The sequence below is a fragment of the Trachurus trachurus genome (assembly GCF_905171665.1).
Source record: "Trachurus trachurus genome assembly, chromosome: 11".
Lineage (NCBI taxonomy): Eukaryota > Metazoa > Chordata > Actinopteri > Carangiformes > Carangidae > Trachurus > Trachurus trachurus.
Window position 1 is genome coordinate 9,339,049 of NC_139904.1, and position 19,513 is coordinate 9,358,561.

At 41.2% G+C, this 19,513-nt stretch overlaps 1 protein-coding gene across 1 annotated transcript; it reads left to right on the plus strand.

Moving 5' to 3' along the window:
* Positions 1–8,692: 8,692 nt before the first annotated feature.
* On the plus strand, positions 8,693–8,950 carry LOC310993502 (cortexin-3-like; the record flags this gene model as incomplete). Its single annotated transcript, XM_083981865.1, has 1 exon — positions 8,693–8,950. The coding sequence occupies one exon, from the start codon at positions 8,693–8,695 to the stop codon at positions 8,948–8,950; it is 258 nt and encodes an 85-aa protein (XP_083837991.1).
* Positions 8,951–19,513: the final 10,563 nt, after the last annotated feature.

Below are 19,513 nucleotides of genomic sequence, written 5' to 3' on the forward strand. Positions count from 1 at the left end.
TTACTGACTAGAATCAAATACAGTAACTTTCTTGTATCATATTGTCAGATCTAGTAATGTATTGCACATACGATACACAGGTCTGTAGTTTTTCATTGACTATTACTGAAAGATATTTTTCTGCAGTGGCACAGGCATTGATCCCTGTGGAACGCCACATCTGGTGTTAGATAATGGTGGTTTTAGAGAGGTTCTCGAGTCGTTCTAAGAGGATGCAATGGTCCAGTGTGTCCAAGGTGATGCTGTAAACTAGTGCTTCTTGTGTCTGTTAGAATAATCTGAACAAAAACTGCATAAACAAACAAACAAATCATGGTGTTGTTTTGTATTTTTTCTCCATATGTCAACCTATTTCCCACAAATAAGACCTGTGGACAAACTGGGGACACAATTAAGACTCAGTCAACAGTAACAGTCAAATCAAACAGCTGCAGATGATCGTCAGTGAGCAGCTATAAAATATAATAAAGTCGGTGACGGCAGATGTCAGAGTCCCGTCCTGTCTCGAACAACTATTCATCATCTTTATTATTGCTGTACTACCGGGGGCTGCAGATGTTTTCACTCAGTGTGTTTCTGTCAAACACAATAACACAGAAACTCTTTTTATCCCATAACACAGAGAAGAAGCTGAATCTTTTTCCAACAACATGAACTGAATGAACTCAGTTTCTCCCTCTGGGATTTTCACTCTCACCCTCTGACAGTGTTGATGCCTTGCTTGATGCCTGAATCCAACTTTTAACTGCAGAGAGTTCAACAAACACACACGCACGCGCGTGCGTGCATACAGTCACAGTGAGGCTGTTCAGCCTGAGGCAGTATTGAAGGTCTTGAAGGCCGGTTGGTTTGGTCTGAGGATCAGAATCAGATGCTGCTGTTTGCATGAGAATCAGCTGCTGCAGCAGGTGAAGCTCTCTGCTGCAGACACAGTCTCTGCCTCCTGCTGGACACACAACACCTGTCTGTGCTGCAGACGAGACCCACAATGAGTTCACAACAAGTTCATAATGCAGAGTGCATCACAATAGAAGATGCCTCACAATGTCCAAAGAAAAAGGTCAGAGGTCACAGGATGGGAGCTGCTGTGGATGCGTCTATACTGAAGATTGGTGTTATGTGTGAACTGTGCCTGGAGCTAACAAGCTAACACGCCCTGAGTTTACCACCTGATACTCAATTCAATTCAATTTCCTACTGTATATTTGATCAAGAGGGACAGTGCACATCAACAACACTCCAAAGTGTATGAATGCATTCAATTCTAGCCACATGGCTAATTTCCATTGATAGTCCCCCTATACTGAAATAAAAGCAACAGATTAAAGGAGACACAATATACCCATTAAGTACAATATTTAAAACCATGGGGCATGTGCCCTTTTTTTCGAATAAAAAGGAAAAAAACAAACAAACAATCAAAAAAAAAAAAAAAGTAACACAATCATAATACAACAGTAATACAACATAAGACAATTGTGATTTACAGTAGACACAGAAGTAGGTGGTAGGTTCAAGTGCTAAAGTTGGGTAGTGCTGGAGTCAGTAATTAAAGTGCTGGAGTTGATAATTAAAGTGCTAGATTTGGAGGACGACGGAGGAGTTGAGAAGGCTCCTCAAACAAACAAACAAAAAAAAAAAAAAAAAGGGAGGGCTGGGATACAGACTCTGATGAGACTTGGAGCTCCACCCTGGGAGGAGTTTTAGGGCAGTGAGTCTGCACCACTTGGTGTTTTTAGATTCACACCTATATGATATTATCATATTAATATTTTATCATTTTGCATCAGCTGGGTGGGGAAACTCATATTTAGCCTTAGCTTCATCCCACTTTCTCATAATGTACCTCCATGTGAAAACACAACATGTATTGAAATCTGACTTGACCACTTGTCTTGTCTTTTCATGCTGTCGTTGTTTCCCCTCTTGGCTGTGTGATCAATATTTTTTCTGTTATTGACTGACTTCCCCTGCTCCACACTAGGTAGGAAACTGAAATGTAGTTTGTAGTTTGTAACATAGCATTATTTGCAGCTCAAAAAGGATTTGAAAATCAGAGCACATCAGTTCAGATCAGTTTATTGCGATGTTTCTCACTGAGCATGTCAGAAATAATAGAATAGAAAATACAACATGTAAAATGTAGAATCTGCAGAACCCCCTCTCTCTCTCGAACACAGATTGACATCCTCCTCTCTCGCCCACTCTGCCTCCTCCACTCTCTCTACACCAACACATATTACAGCGGGACTCTTCTCTGTGTCTTCTCTCCTCCTCCAGTAACAGTAAACATCTTATGCAACGGTAAACAACATTCACTGTTGTTTTGTATAAAGTGAAGCAGCAACAAGTCGTTACTGAGGAGAGAGGGACGGGTGCATGGAGACGTTCTTTAAGCAACAAAACATGGAGGGCGATTAGTTATATGTCCACGATGCACTGAAAGCAGCAGCACATCTCCATATCGCACATATGATTTGCACAGTTTTAATCATGTCTGTCATTAATCATTAATAACAACTCTAGAGTTACACAATCTGAGATCTGCAGACAGATCATCAATAAGAATAAATAATGAGTGTCCATCTGAGTAAGTTCTTGTGTCAAGGATAAATTACTTTGAAAAGTGAAAATGTTTCTTACAAGTTTAGAATAAAAATGAAAGGTTTCATTGTAAGTTTGTGCACTGAAAACTTTAGAGGCTACAGCAGTCTTCCTACGATTAGCAGCTAATGAGCAAAGCTCACAGTGTGTTGAACAGGTCTCGAAAGGTAAAAACACTCGAGCATGATCGGAGATTCCCACCTGAGATTTTGCACCGACAGCCTGTTCACATTTAAGTCACTGTGTAATTTCTAATTTACACCAGCTAAGCCTCTAATGATCAGATGCAACAAAACGATTCAAATTGTGGAGGAAAAATATATAAGAGTGAACATGCAGATGTTTTAAAGGGATAGTTCAACATTTTGGCAAATTGGCCCATTGGCATAATCCCTATAGTCATAGCAGTATAGGTTCGTTACCTTTAATTGTCGGTGCAAGCTATTTTTAGAACGGCGGAGCAGAGCCGTGAGCTGCTCAGAACTACGCTACGGAGGATAATGGTAGGCTATTTCTTGGTCATCAAACTCATCAAATAAACAATCCAACAACTCCAAAACGCTCTGGTGGACAAGTTGTGACCTGCACATTCACCACGCTATGAAATAATAACAGCACATTACGAGACAGAGTTGTTTTAGAGGTAAATGCAGAGACTGCTTGCCGGAAAACTGCCCCTGACGGGAACGTGCATCAGCTGTTTTGCATGAATTTACCTCAAAAACAACTCTGTCTCATAACGTTACATTATCATCTCACAGCGTGGTGAATGTGCAGGTCACATACGACTATAGGGATTATGGCAATGGGCCAATTTGCCAAACTACTATTGAACTATCCATTTAAAATAAGAAAAAGACTCTTTACAGTTCCAAGAGTAAAATCAGACTCCTCCCCTCAGATATCCTAATATCCTCTTTTTAAAGTTTATTTTTATTTTAGTCTCCACTTTGACCAGGAGGAGAAGAAGCTTTTGTGTGTTTTCCTGCTGTAAAAGTTGTATTTTCACTTATTTTCATTATTGTTTTTATTTGTCTGGACCACTGTGATGGAAACCCTCTTTGAGTTTGATAAATGGTGCAATTACATCAGGTGCTGCGTCGCCATGGTGACGGCTGCTAACTTCCATAGTCTAATCAGTCCTCAGGCTGCGAGCGAGAGAGAGAGAGAGAGAGAGAGAGAGAGAGAGAGAGAGAGAGAGAGAGAGGCCTCAGTAACCATGGCAACCACATCACGCACAGTGGTCACTTTGGTCCACACAGACACACACACATATTTTTTTGACATTTCATTGACTTTCATCAGTTCATGGAGACTTAACGACTTAAAACAGAGTGGCTCTTCAAACACATTAGGTAGTGGATGATTTTAGATTGAATATTAATATCAACACACAAAGAGAGAGAGAGAGAGAGAGAGAGAGAGGCTGATCTGCAGCAGTGAGATGTTTTTCTCAGTCAGGCAGCAACAGGTTGAAAAAGGAAACAGATCACATGAGTGTGTGTGTGTACGAGCGTGTGTATTTGTTATTGTGTGTTTGTTCGTGAGGATCTGTGCAGCTGTGAATCAAACTGAAATGTAAATCCTCACTTTCTGTGTCTGGATAAATCAGAGCGGTGCTGCTGCAGCGCCTGTGCAGGTGAAATTTAAGATGTTTAACTTCATTTTAATTTAATAATCACAGAAACTATTTATATTAAGGATTTGTTATGGTTGGTCCTTACTAGTTCCAGTTTTATCTTGAAGTTCAGTGTCTTTCGGTGGTCTCCTCCTGTGATTCCTCCACCTGTACCTTGTTACTCCTCCTCCTATTTTACCTCCGTATTGTCCTCTATCGGATCATCTGTGTGTTCACCCTGTTTCCCAGCCTTGTGTTCCTGCTTGGTGTTCCTCCGTTCTTGTTCCCCAGTGAGTTTCTGTGTTTCTCGGGCTTTTGTGTTGTTCTTTGTTATTTTCCATTGAACTTGATTCCTCCTTGTGCCTTTCCGGGACTAAGCCCCTTTTTGTTCATTTCCGTTGGACCTTGAAGACCCCTTTTCCTCATCTGCATATGGGTCCAAGTTTGTTTTTTTTCCCCCCTCAAACATGACAGAATTTAAAAACTAAACAAAAACACAATACATTGATGCTTAAATATGTTTTCTATATAGGTTCAGACTTTTAATGATGATAATAGTAGGTTTTGGATAATTCATAGAGCACTTATCAATCAAGAGATGTAGGTCAAATGTTTTGAAAGAAAAATAAAATAGCATTTTGTAAAACAAAGGCAGATTTAAGGACGGTGAAATCAGGGAACAGGGAGACAGAACATGAAAAAATATGCAAAAGAAAATTAGAGACAGAACCAGCTAGAATAGTGAAATATGGGAGATTTGATTAAAAGCCAAATCAAATAAATAGGTTTTCAGCCCACACGTCTTGGCCGAGGGTTTTCGGCAGAGTTGGAGCCGAGTTTGAAATAAAACTGTGTGTGTTTAAAAAGCCTGGAGCGGAGGATCTAAGAAGATCTGAGAGTGTGAGCTGAGCTGAGCTGGGCCCAAACCAGTAATAGCTTTATAAACAAGTAAAAAATGATCAAAAAAAATGTTCAAATACCTGCAGCATCAACCTCACAGAGCTGCAGCACGGCCGGAGAGTTAACACTGGAGCAGCTCACATCTCCACCTGAACCGGTGAACCGTCTCCTGCATGTGGCTCATTACAAAGACAAAGCTCCAGCAGAGCCACAGATAAACAACAAAAACAACATTAAAACAACAGTAAACCGATATTTGTGTGTGAAATTGGTGGAGTGAGCCTTTACTAGTGACTCAGACTGTGGCAGAAACCCTTCACCTCTTTGTCTGACTGAGTGAAACAGCGAAAACAACAAACAAGAGTTCACGGATGAAGCTCTGACATGGCCCAAGTTTGGAAAACTTCTCCCTTCAACTTTTCACATTTCTTTGATTTTACGGAGATTTCTCTTCAAAGGCTCGGGTCCGGTGGCTGCAATGACTTCTCCCAGCGAGGCTGACACCTCCGAGGTCAGCTCCGCACTTTGCATCAAATCTAATTACTTTTTTTTAGACCTTCACGCGTTTTCAGAGGCAGCAGCCGCAGCCTGGAGGGACCCTGGGACTTTATTTCTTGCATTAGAAAGGAGAACGCACTGCTCAGTGTGTGTGCTCAGGTGTGTGTGTGTGTGTCTTTTACCCTTTTTTTCTATGATGAATCAGCTTAAAATGGTTCCCAATTAATCTGTAAATAATAAGTGGTGATAAACAGCAGCTTTAAGGGATTAATGTCTCTCCAGGCCAGACGGAAAGGGACAAGCTGCATGTTAAACTCTGCAGGAAGGTTTTCTGCTGCAGGACTGGAGATACTGGAGCTGAACTGAATAAAAATGTAGAAGAAAACCGGCAGTGAAATATTAAAGAGGGAGGGAGGAGATAGTTTAAGTGTGCAGACTCAGCAGATCCTCCGCGGACGTCCTACGGTCGGCTCGTTACAACCGATCACCACAGTTCATCAGGTTTTATTATCAGTTCTCCAGCTGTGGACAGAGGAAGGAAGCAACACGGATGATACATAACACCGAGGAAAATCCAACTGCTGATGGACAAAGAGGCTTCAATGTTTCATAGAGGTAGAAGATCGTGCAGCTGATTCTCTAGAAACCTCTGCAGAAGACGGGGTGGTTAAAAGGTCCAGTCGAAGCTCAGACATCTGACACAACACAGAGCTGCTGCTAAAACAACATTGTGTATTATTTTTTATAACAAAAAAATGTTCTGTATACCAGAATTTTTATCCATGTGTTAAATGTGCATAAATCTGAACCTGGAATTCCGTTCACATGGCAAATTTCACACTATGAGGTCATTGTGAGCTTGACCTTTGACCTTTAGAAACCAAAATCTACAGCTGGGTGCATATGACAGTGATTTATTAATTGTATAAACTGATTAGATTTAAGATTTACAAACTTTACTATATAGGTTACACACTATTAGGCTAAGCATTAGTTAAGTTGGTCAAAAAGTCATAATTTATAAAGAATTATTCCAACATTGATACTAATTAGATGTCATTTAGCACATTTATAAATGTTTTTAATGTCTCTGGATGACTTAGCTAATTTATAATGTGTTTGATAAATGTTAAACCCTTAACCAATCATTTATCATATGAGAATACAATCATTAATCAAATATTATATCAATTACTAACTAGCTATTTAGATGTCAGTGATTCATAAGATCATTCATAAAGTGTAAGTAAATTAATTAAGAAACTACTTAGATTTACATTTATGCTGCACTTGTACATTCAATGATTAGACTTGTAAGTGTGTTGATAGAAGAGCTTATAATCAAAAGTTAAACATTTATAACTGTGTTTATAAATGACATGTAATGTATGAGGAATGCTTTATTTCCTGTGATCACATCAATTTGTAGAAACCGAGCTCAGGCTGGTTGGAAACCTGACAGGAGGAGAGAACACTGGACCGAATAGACGACATGGATGAGATATTTCAGTTTGTTGGTGAATCAAGAATGAAAAATCTCCAGACTGAAAAATGATCAGATGATCCATCTGTTGCTGGCTCAAACTCCTCTGTCTTTCATCGCTGGATAAACACATTCAAATTAGTTTTGTTCAATCACTGCACGACTTAGTCTGATGTCAGTTCATGTCCAGGTACAAGCATTTATTCTATTGATTGATAATAATGAGTTGAGATTGATCAAGTGACAGCAATGCCAGTCAAGATGAATGATCCAGTTGATCTGAAAGAGCTGGATGTGGAGGTAAATCGATGTTTTATCATACATGCGCCAAAATCTCCTAATTTAACAACTGAGTAAAACCTGTTTTGTTTTGTTCATCAACACTGAAATGAAAAGTTTCACTTCAGAGTGAAGAGTGCAGATTTTCACCAAATGTAACTTCTCACAGACACGACTGAAAACGACCTGTCAGCGTTTGAAGCCAATTGAGTTTGGCTTCAATCTGCACGTGGGAAGCAAATGAAGAGCTTCATCCAGAACGATGTGTTTAAAAGAGACGACTCCCACAGTCCCACCCACGGGCCGCTGGCACCAGAACAACAGAAGAAGAGAGAGAGAACAATGAAGTTAGACAGAGTCTGAGGACGTTTAGTTATGAAACAGCTTTGAGCACACGGAGCCATGTGGACAAATACAGCACATCTCAGTAAATACTAAAGACAAAGAGCGACTTCAGCATTAGCATAAAGACAAGCTCCCCACAGGATGGAGGTCTAAACCATCAGTTCAGGTTTATAACAGAAACAATCATAAAAGGTGTACAGAAATGGCCATTTGTCCTGTTTGTTGCGCTGAGTTGTCACGAGTTTACCCGAGTAAGGAAAACGAATTTGATTGGTCGTTATCGAGCGGGCGGGATATTCAAAGCTTGGGGCAAGACCGAGCTCCGTGTGTGTGTGTTGTCTCAGACGTTTGATTGACGGATGACGGATCCAATATCAGTGGTTGATGAATCGTGAGCAGGCTGACGTATAATCCGTGCGCCTGCATTATCCAATGCGGAAAAAAAATTCCACACTTTCATCCCGGATTTACTAAAAAATAGAATTTTGCACAAAGTTTGGCCTACAACGTCTGATAGATGAGTTATTACACTAATTTTATGACCCAGAGTGGGCTCAAATTCAGTTTTCTTTTCTGTACAGCTTTAACGGTGTGTCCCTGACCTCAGGAACAACACGGTCTCTATTAGGAGCTTTCAACCTCATCTCATGGCCTTCAAGTAGCCTCCTATTGACCATATTCACAGCGTCACCATCTTTCCTTACGTCATTGAGTATTAAAATATGTCGTGGTGATCAACTTTCTGTCATATTGTTGTTCATGTTTCCATTGTGTTCTCCTGTGCTTTGTGCCTCTTTTAATATGTTGTACACCTGCCTGTATAAAACTGTGACAGATGAAGTTGTGTTTTTATTGACTGTGGTTGTTTTTCTGTTTTTCAGCAACCTTCGGCTACGAACATGATCGTCTCTCAATGGACAGAAGAACAGGACAGTCTGAACTGACCAATCCCTCTCCATCCCAACATGGCTGACGACCTCTACAGCAGCACCTTCTCCGCCTCTGAGTCAGACTTCTCCTCCTCCTCTTCCTCCTCGCCGTCGGCCCCCTTCCTGACGCTCGAACAGAGGGCGGCCTTCGTCTTCGTCCTCATCCTCTTCATCTTCCTGGGCCTGCTGATCGTCCGTTGCTTCAGGATCCTCCTGGACCCGTATCGGAGCATGCCCTCCTCCACTTGGACGGACTACATGGAGAAGGACACCTTCGACTACCGAATTTCCTGACAGGCAGCCTGAGAGGCAGCAACCCTAACAAAAAGTAGGTAAAACCGAGGCGATGGTCTCACCGACAGAGTAGAGCAGAAACACGAGCGCACATTTCCCCTTTGGAGGAGCGACACCAGACCAGCAGACAGCAGCGTTGGCGAATAACAACTAACGATTGTAGTCGGTAACCTCTCCAGCTGTTCTGACCCAGCAACAGTGATAGAAACACTTTAGACTCGACAAAAAAATAATTGAATTTGGTCATTTCAAAAATAAATCTAGACTCACATCTTAACTTTACCACTTTTTAATTACTTGTCATTTCGCTTTATCATTGTGGCTGTGGATGAGCTGATTTCCTCCTAAAGGTTAAATAGACCTCTTACACTACAGGCCACATTCACCCATTCACACACATTGTTCCAGCCACCAGAGGCAAAAAAAACACTCCCACATGCTGACAGGAGGGGCCCGGCAACCGAAAGTCAACATTACATTACTACATAACATTATCTTAGTGGTTAGTAGCTGCTAGATCATTAAATTTGCTAATAGAAATAACCCCCAATATGATCACCATGGTAAAAGCCCCTCCTGATAAATCCTAGTCTGACAACTACTGGTCTGAGGTTGAAATAGTGTTTCACAAATTGACTCTTTTACCACTACACAACTGTTAGCATCACTGACCTCAATATACATTGTTATATTAGAGAGTCGGTGCTTAGATGTGAAGGTCAACAGCGTGGGAAAAGTGCGTTGTGTGTTTTTACTGTCGTCGGTCTGATCATCGCCTCAGTTTGCCTGGCAGGCAGAACATCTGGGCAAAATAAAATAAAAAAAACACAACATCTGTCATGACAATCTGTGTAATTGGGGGAAAAAAAGTGTAAAAGGAAATTATTGACAATGATTAAAATCAATTACCTGAAGAAAAAAAAAAAAAAAAAGCTAATCAGTCAGAGACGTTCAGATAACAGCATGTGGCCACAAACTCACTGGGAGTTTGATTTGATTGGTGTCAGATCTGACAGGAGAGGGAATAACCTCATCATAAAATGAATAGACTGAAACAAAACATGACGGTGAATCTATTTGAACAGTTAAAATCCTCCGACTGCAGCCATGGAGGTTAGGCCACTCTCCTGTCTGCAGCAGCTGTGATTCTTCTGCGATTTTTTTTTTTTTTTTTGCCCAGATCTTTCAGCAGTGAAGGTTGTAGAGATCCCTCCACCCTGCAGCTCTCTGACAGCAGCACTGCAGGATTCAGCAGCAGCAATGCAGCGAGAACATGGAGTGAATGTCAGAGTGTGAAAGGTGAGGGGGGATGTCTCTGATATCCGCCTGCCCCCGCTGCCCGCCCGCCACCCGACGGCAGCATGTTAGGGTCGCTGTCTCTCAAGGGAGAAGATGCTTTTCCTTTTGTCGTTTTAACTTTTTTGTTAACTTTTATGAACAGACTTTAAGAAGTTGCTCATTCACTGAGGAAACAGGTGAACAATGCAGCGTTGTTTCTGAGTGAAGAGGAGGAGGAGGAGGAGGAGGAGGAGGAGGAGGAGGAGGAGGAGGAGGAGGCCCAGGAGAGTTGAAAGCAGGAGCGCAGACGAACGACGAGCGAGGCTGTGTTGAATCGGTTTGACTGCAGAGACGAGACAAGTCGGTTTCCAGCAACTCTCTGTCGTCCTGCCGACCCAGCCGTTGCTTAGTAACTGGTCCTTTCGGCGCCAGCTGATGTCTGAAATGCCGGGCGTCTCACCACGCAGCCGATCGGCACTCAGCTCTGTCGCAGCTCTGAAGGAAAAGAGGAGGGAACCATTTCTTCAGCTGGATTCTGACTTAAACCTCGGAGCTGGTGGTGGAAGCTGCCAGATCCACAGGTGGGTGTGTTGTTACACGGCTTCTGTGTTGTCGTCGTCTGTCCAACATCAACTCAACAAAACATGACATGACATGATTTTATCTCAGGAGAAATCCCAGAGTGAAGATCAAGAAGAATAACCTGATGAAATGAAACAAAAACAAAAAAATCAAGTTAAAGGTTCAAATGAAGACTTTTATCTTCGCCGACAGTAGATTTACAGCTGAAAACAAAAAACACAAAGAGTTTAGTTTGAACAAAAACATGTCAGTGTATGACAGAGGAGAGCAACAGGTCTTCACGTCCGAGAAGCTGCAACCAGTTTCAATTGGTCATGAGTTTTCATTGAATGATTGATTGATTAGCTGTTGCAGCCCTGTAGTCTATCAATATAATTACATTGCCAGCAGATCAAATGAGCATGTGGCAGCAGCACATTAACTGTCTGGTTGCCAGACATTTTGATTTTGATCTTGATTGATCAGAGGAAACCCTCACATCACATCGATGTCCACCACAGCGATGATGACCGTTGGTTTTCTGTGGGGTTCAATCTAAAATCACACATCTGGTGGTGTCGACATTAAGCAGAGCTGCGCTGACATATCTGTGTTATTTCTCCTCCGGCAGCTGCAGCAGAGCCCCTCAGGCGACCTGCACAAACTCTGCTGTAATGGGCGTCCATGTGGTCGGGGGGTCTCTCCTGTCAGCAGCACTCCTCACGGGGAGTCTGAACCTTGGAGCTAAACCCCCCGCCCCGAAGGCAGAGAAATGTTTCGAAATGAAATCTCTCTCTCTCTCCCTCTCTCTTTCTCTTTCCTCTGGGCTTTCTGCTGCAGGCAGGTGTGAATGCTGAAACAGAGGGAGCGATGGAGAGAGGAGGGGGGAGGGGCTTTATACCAAATGATAAGTCATATTCTCCTCCATCAGTCTCCATCACCCTTCCTCCTCCACCCTCTTCCTCAGTGGGACCGAATCTTCTGCTCAGTGAATCTAAAAGTTTTCCAGGCTCACCGGAGGGGTCGTCTCTGCAGGGAGGGTGACCGAATCTCCGCCTGGAGGAAAGAATTACATTCACAGAAACAAAAAAACAAAAAAAAGATGCTTTCTTTTCTTTATTTCTTTCTTCTTCTTTTTTTCCTTCCTGAAGCAGAAGCAGACTGTTGTCCCGCGCCCCCACAACCCCACCCCTCCTCGCTGAAGCCCCATGCTGATGGAGCACAGCTGGATGGAGGTGGATTTGAAATCTCAATGAATGCAACTTTATATTGACTTTTTTTTTCTTTTCTTTTTTTAGTTAAAGTTGTGGAGTGTTTTTTTGTTTTGTTTTTCCTTCTTTGGTTATTTATTTTTTTAATGCAGGGTGGGAGGGGGGGGCACTCCAGGCCTGGGCAGGGACTCTCCCAGACATCACAGATTGAAAATGAAAAAGCAGTTTTGGTTTTTAGCCCAGGAGGACACAATCAGCACGAGAGTGAGGATCACTGAAGAGCTTCATTTCCATAATGACACATCCAGCCTGCCTACGTACTCTCCACTTCTGGATCTCTGATTACAGAGTTACTGAATTTTTTTATAGTTTTTTTTTTATTTTATTTTTTTTCATCATTTCTTAATAGAGGTTTTGTCAGTGTTAAGTTGCCTGCTGTGATTCAGGAAGTGTCATGATTTCTGCGAGAGCTGGAATATTCCCAGTTTTTAATGTTCATATTGAATATGAGTTTCCATGGACGGATGTTTGAGCCTCCACATGACTCACACCTTGGTTTTGGAGATCTGATGGAGCCACAGTGTTATTTAACCTTCACTAATATTCACACAACCTGGTTGGAGCCTCTCAAATAAAAAATAATCTCAATGTAATTAACATATTTTGGATTAAAAATGAAAAAGAAATGATAATTTTTGCCCTTTTACCAATTTTTCTTTTTGTTTAAATTTGAATTTGGCTTACAAACTCAACTCTGGGGAAAAAGAAAAAAAATGTGTTTTTTTTGTTTTCTTTTTTTGTCTAAGTGTAGCTTAAAAAATATGAATTTGGCTCCAAATCAAAGTCCTGAAAAGTTGTGATTAAAAAAAAAACTCAGCCTCCAACCAACTTTAATTAAAAAAAATTAGGGCTAAATTAAATCTGGTTTAAAATAAAAAATAAAAAAAACACTTTGCCCCTGAAAAATTTCCCCACTGTTCATGGTGACACATATTATGACATATAGCTACATATACATTTTTCTTCTAGACGATGACTGTGTCAAATTCTCTCTCTCTGTTTAAATCTGGTTTTCTAGGGGCGGTGCGTGGCGCAGTGGGTAGAGCGGCCGCCCCATGTAGAGGCTACAGTCCTCGCCGCAGGCGTCCCCGGTTCGAATCCCGCGTCGGGCGGACCTTTCCTGCGTGTCATTCCCCCTCTCTCTGCCTCCCCACTTCCTGTCTATCTCTACTGTCATCACTATCAAATAAAGGCAAAAAAAAAAAAAAAAAAAAGCCAAATCTGGTTTTCTAAATTGCCCTGCTTCCTGCTCCACTTCAGCTCCACTGAGGCGTTGCCTCTTCTGTGTAAATGTGGAGGAAATGGTTGGAGCTGAAAACGGCCCTGCAGGCAGCAGCAGCAGCAGCAGCAGTCACCGCGTGTGACGGGCTGAGACACCCGGCGTGTGTCAGCGGGTTCAGGTTGTTCTGCTCTTCAGTCGTCTTCACCGATCAGTGTGAAGTGAAGCGTCTGATAGAAAGATCCTCTGATCGTATACCGAGAATGTTAAGTCTACTCTGACACACACACATACACACACATACACAGACACATACGTATACTTCTGTACTTGTGAGGTTCATACGGCATTTCCCTATTACAGTATTAATCTGAAAACAGCTGCAACAACTCGGCCCGGGGGTCATCACAAAACAAAAAGAAAGAAGAAAAAAAAACAGTTTTGAAAAAAGGTAGAAAATGATTGTGTCATTTTGACCTTTTAAAAATCCCTGTACTCAAAACTGTCTTCTTTTTTTCTGAAATGTCCTCTCAAATACACAAAGTCTTGTGTTTTCGTCTTCTTTTCAAAACTTTCTAAAAATGACTTCCAAGGACATGTCCAAGGACATTTTTGAAAAGTCTTCACTTTTGTTAAAAAAAAAAAAAAAAATCCTATTCTCTGTTCTTTCTGAAAAATGATGAAAAAACGTCCTTGGTTTCTACATGTTCTTTTGTTTTCCACGTTACCTGTTGTATCTGGTTTGGGACTCACCTCCCACCTGGGACGTATCAGACAGGTGGAGGCTTTTCTGTAGGATTCGAGTTTGGTTTCATCTCTTCTCAGTCTCATTGTCCTCACAAAGACAAAAGTACCAACATTCCTGTTTATTACACACACACACATACACACATACATTTACACACACATCGATATACAGTATAACAGTGTAACCACATCTACTGCCTTTGTATTCATATGCACGTCTCGTAAGCACACACACACACACTGCTTAGTGAAAATAGCGATGCAGTGAACACACTCCCTGTATGTCTGCGCACACACACACACACAAACACTTGGCTGTCGAACACTCCCAGCAGCTCACTGCCGAACTTACACCCGACATCCCCCCTTTTCTCTTCCTGTCCTCACCCAGTCCACCTCTCCCTCAACGTCCCACACCCCCCACCCCCATTTGTCTTTCACACTCACTTTATCTCTCTAGACTTCTCTCTCCAACATCTCTGCGCTTTTTAAATTTAATTTAGCTTCACAGGCTTGACAGGTGAAATACATTTGTTTTTTGCGAAAGCACAGGAAGAAGGAAAATTGCAGATAAAAGAGGAGGGAACAATAAAGAGGAGCTCTCTGAGAGTAAGACGTCTCACTCTGTCTTATCTCTTCAGTTCTTCTCTTGCTCGTCGTCTCTCCCTGGAAGAGCTAAAACTCTCATTACTCTGCTGTCAGCTGCTGCAGGAGGCAAAGGAAATCTGTGCAGAGGCTGTTATTTAAGGTGCAGCTTGTGCGTCAAGGCTGCGGACAGGTGTGTATATTTTAGTCTTTAACTGTGAGGACACACAAAAGTTCGTACACCTACTCTGTGGGGGACACACTTGCCACCTGAGGCAGTTTTAGTTTTTCCTTCAGGTGCTTTAAGTTTTTTATTCTTAGAGCCTTCCAGTAGTAAGTGTAGTAAGTTAAGTGGTGGGTAAAAAAAAAAAAAACCTCCATGTTTTAAAGCTGCATCGGTGTTCTGGTACACCTACGTCGCGGGGACACGGTTTATGCACCACATTATGGGGACTGTTGTCAGTGCAGGGACAGAAAATGCAGTGTAAGCTTTTTCTTCGAGATTAAAGGTTTTGGAATGGTTTTATTATTTCTTAGGGCCTCTGTGAGGAGTGAACACTAGGTGGTGCAAGAGGGAGGTTCAAGTGGGCAATAAAATGAGGTTGATGATGCATGAAGGTGCTCATTAAATTTCATGCTGCTAAGTAGATTATATCTCATTTTGTGTACACTTGAAAATGTTCATGTTAAGTTTGACACTGCAAAGACAATTTATCCTGCAGAACATGTTTTAGATGGAAGAACCAGAGTAACAGATCATTTATAATTTATTTTTCGAACAAGTTGACTGACTTTTCCCTCAGGAAATTGGTTAGCAGAGGTGGTGTTTTGTTGTTGTTTTTTTGTTTTCATTAGCATTTCCACTGATTGGGTTGTTTATCTGTACTCTCCTCCTTTGTGAAGAACTGAGTTTCCGTCTCTACTTGACATTGTGAGGTCCCGACTGTCTGATTAATGACTGTGAGGTGCGCCGACGTGATCGATCAATTAATCAATCACATGATGCACAGGGCCTTGATGCACTGTCTCATTATCAAAGTCAGCCTTGTGTGTAACAATCCGTGGCTATTTAATATCCACCTACACTGTAAGATAACGTTTGTTTTTCTTAATTTATGGCTTACTTTAACTCACTAAAATGTTAATTATTATATGCTAAAGTCCTGTAAGCAGAGTAAAATACTAAGAAATTTGTTTGAGACCTGGAAAAATCGATTCAGGTCTACTGTACCGTGTTTATAGAGCGTAGAGTCACCCTATACATTATCTCAAGGTACTGTACTCAGTAAGGTCAAGGCTGTACAGTATCATACAGAGAAACCCTGAAGTTTAAACAGTCAACAGAAGTGAACTTTAGTTTAACTGAAGCAAAGCGGTTTTCACCCTTTTTGAGGACAGTTTGTACACGAATTGTTCTGCCAGCTGATAATGAATTTAGTTTATGCCCAAAGCATGAGTGAAGTTGTTTTAAAACCCAAACTGAAAAACAAATCTATTTGCTATTCAGGACTCTTGTTTTATCAAACTTAATTCCACTGATCCCTATGCCTACGTGATATTTTAAAGGGCCGACAAATAAAATCACTGCCTGCATGAACTGACGCCACTACAGCTAACGCAGCAGTGTAGCATTCAAATTTCAGCCATCTTAGCTATAAATATTAGAGGGCTTAGCCAGTACAAATTGCTCTTCATCAACAGGTGGCGATCATTAAGTCTGAGGTTTAACAGCTCCATTAGACCCACATCTAAATGACTCTGCTGTGTGTTAATGGAGCTTGTTTCCCCAGGACGACAGTGATGGCTTTAATTATCACCTGCTTTAAGAGCACACGGGGACAAATGGAAACAAGACGGAGAGAGACAAGCTCCGTCCACCCACTAGCAAGTGGATGAGAAAAAATGTTGGTTAAGTCTCCCTCTCCTCCTCCTCCTCCTCAGTCTCTTTTTCTTTGTAAATCTGCAAGACAATGGAGACAGAAGTAAGAAAATTTAGCCAAATCCATCAAGATAAACATGAGAGCAACGAAACACAAAAAGAAAAGAGAAAGCGAGACATCAATTAAGCCTTTGTGGCTAAACACAGAAGGTCGAACCGCGGTCTGACTCCATGCAGCAGAAAAACATCTAAAGAGGAGAAAAGCTGCTTTCATATATCCGGCCAAACTCAAGAGGGAAAACACACAGCTGTGTCTCAGTAACCATGGGCACACACAGGAGGAGAGTGAGACAAACCTGACCACAAACACCAGACAAGCACAGAAGGAAGAAACGTGAGGCCATGTTATGTGATGTAGGCTTTTATTTTGTAAGATTCACACAAAGAAAACACAAAGACATGTTGGAACAGGTGTTGATCCAGCTCTGCAGCTTTGAATGTGATTACAAAAAGTCTATCTTGTTTATGAGATTTCCAACAATTTCAACTCAAGTCGCACCACGTATTGGATTCAATCAATCTAGAAATAAACACGTTAGTAAGACCAATAACATGAAATTAATAGTTAAACACTCTTTCTGTCAAAAAAAATGTAATTGTTGAAAAGGTTTTAAAAGACATTATCTTTTAACATCATAAATTATGAATTCATAAATTCTAAAATAAATTGGAAAATCTCACTGATTCTAATTATGAAAAAAAACATTTTATTTGAAAATCTAGAAATTACTTTTGATTGTGTTTTTCGTATTATAACAACATAATTTATGTAAAAAGCCCAATTTCAAGTTTTTGTTCTCACATGTTGTTAAGAATACAATTATTGATATAACGGACTGAATTAATGATATTTGTTTGATGTTAGATAAAGTATTCAAACTAACTAAATTATTGACATTTGAGAGAGCTGAGTTACATTTAAAATTACTTTTTAAACTATTCATCCCCCGATTTTTCAGAAAAACTTTTCTCATTATCATTAAATGTGTTTCGTGATCTCAATAACAAAATAACAATATTCCTATTTGTTTTATGAAAAAGGAAAACAGGAGTAATAATAGAGATAAATATTAATGTAGGGCCTATTTCATAAGTTTTAAATTTCATAGTCATTTGATCACAGGGTGTTAAGTGTGGAGACAGTATGTTCGCAATTTACTATGTTTAAGAAAACAAACTAACACAGTCGACAGCTGGTTTAAAGACACTGATAAAGATAGAGCAGCTTGTTGTTGAGTGAGGCGTTTCACTGTCGGCTCAAGTGTTCGGGAGAAGTTTGTGTCTGAGCCTGATCCCTTTAATTCTGCTGTCTGCCTTTCAGCCATCTGCATCCTGCTCCTCTTCCTCCTCCTCCTCTTCCTCCTCCTCATCGCCTGTCTGCCTCCCTCTGCTTACTCATCCTCTTCATCATCCTGTCTTCCTCCCACACCTTCATCCCTCCTTGTCTGCCTGGTCTTAAGGTTCACTTCAGCCTCTGTCTCCAGCTCCTTCCTCCTCCTCCTCCTCCTCCTCCTCCTCCTCCTCTTCCTCCTTGCCTTACACTAAGCCTGTTTACATAGGATTAGAATCTCCAGCGGCTGCGTAGCTGCTGTTTTTTTACCCTTTAAAGGGAGTCGGGACTGGTTTTCTCCTTTCTGTGTGTTTCTCTGTGTTTGTTGTTAAAACTTTCAGGGGCTGCCGCCGCTTCTGAGCTGAACTCTGCCCTTGAGTTCCTGGTTTACCCAAACTGTTTGTTTTTTCCTTCCTCACTGTACTTGAATGGAAAATCCACCTGAGTCACAGGATCAATGACCAGGAGTCTAAGGGGCCGTCCACACAAACACGGGTATTTTTGAAACTGTGTGTTTCCCTGCACGGTTTGGCCTTTCATCCACACGTCCGCAGTTGTGGGCTCCTGAAACTTTTTCAAAAAGTCCGGTTTCAACAGTCATGTGTGGACAGGAAAACCGCAATTAATCTCTTGTCGCCATTGTTTGACGTCACAGTGTGCGACGGTAAACAGTAAGATGTATCCACGGAGACTTGTGAACATGACCAACTGCTCAATAAAAAGAGCTTGTATATCGCCGTACTTGGACTGACACGACACGCCCTGCCTCGGTTCACCATTGTTGTTTTTCCGGTAATTAATTTTTCCAGCCTTGTGATTGGCTAAAATGGCCTTCCTGTTAGGAGTGATATCGCCACCTACTGCTTTGGCATGTGCATGACTTTGCTTGAGGCGAATTTTGTGGTTTCATGTGGACAGAGATATTTTTTTATCACACCGTTGGTGTAGGTGGGATTTTTTTTAACTGGAGGCCAAAAAAGTGTGGTTTCAAAAATACCCGTATTCCTGTGGACTAGGCCTAAAAGGTCAGGAGTCTGTGTTTGAAGTGACTGTTTACTATTTTGTGTTGGAAAGTCCACTACAAACCACTACAAAGTAATCAACAACTATGAAGTGATATGTATAGGAACAATGAAGAGGCAAAACTGACCACAGAGAGACATATAGTCACCACAAAAAATGCAAAAGAGACACAATACATGACATTAAATGGTCACAGTTCAAATGTGACCATTAAGTGTTGTAAAATAATGACAAAAAGAGTGTAACAACCACTGAGAAACAAAAATAAAATGAATGAGACATGAAAAAAGATGCAAACAACAAGGCAAAAAAAGACTAGAAACATAAATTGACCACAACTAGACAAAGATGATATGATATGTGGGTGGACTTCCCCTTTAAGTGCTTGCTGTTGGACTTGTGTCTGCCCTGAAACTGTGAAGTCTCTTGTTTTAAATGCTTTTTCTTTTTCTTTTTTTAAAGAAAAAACAACTTAATGACAAACTGCACCTGTTTTTGGTCTTTTTCAGTGTTGTGGCTTTGAAAAAGTTGTGTCACAGAAACAAACAATCACTCACTGTAAATTTCAGCGCAGCATTTTTCAGGGTTTCGTACGAATCACGTGTCCTTC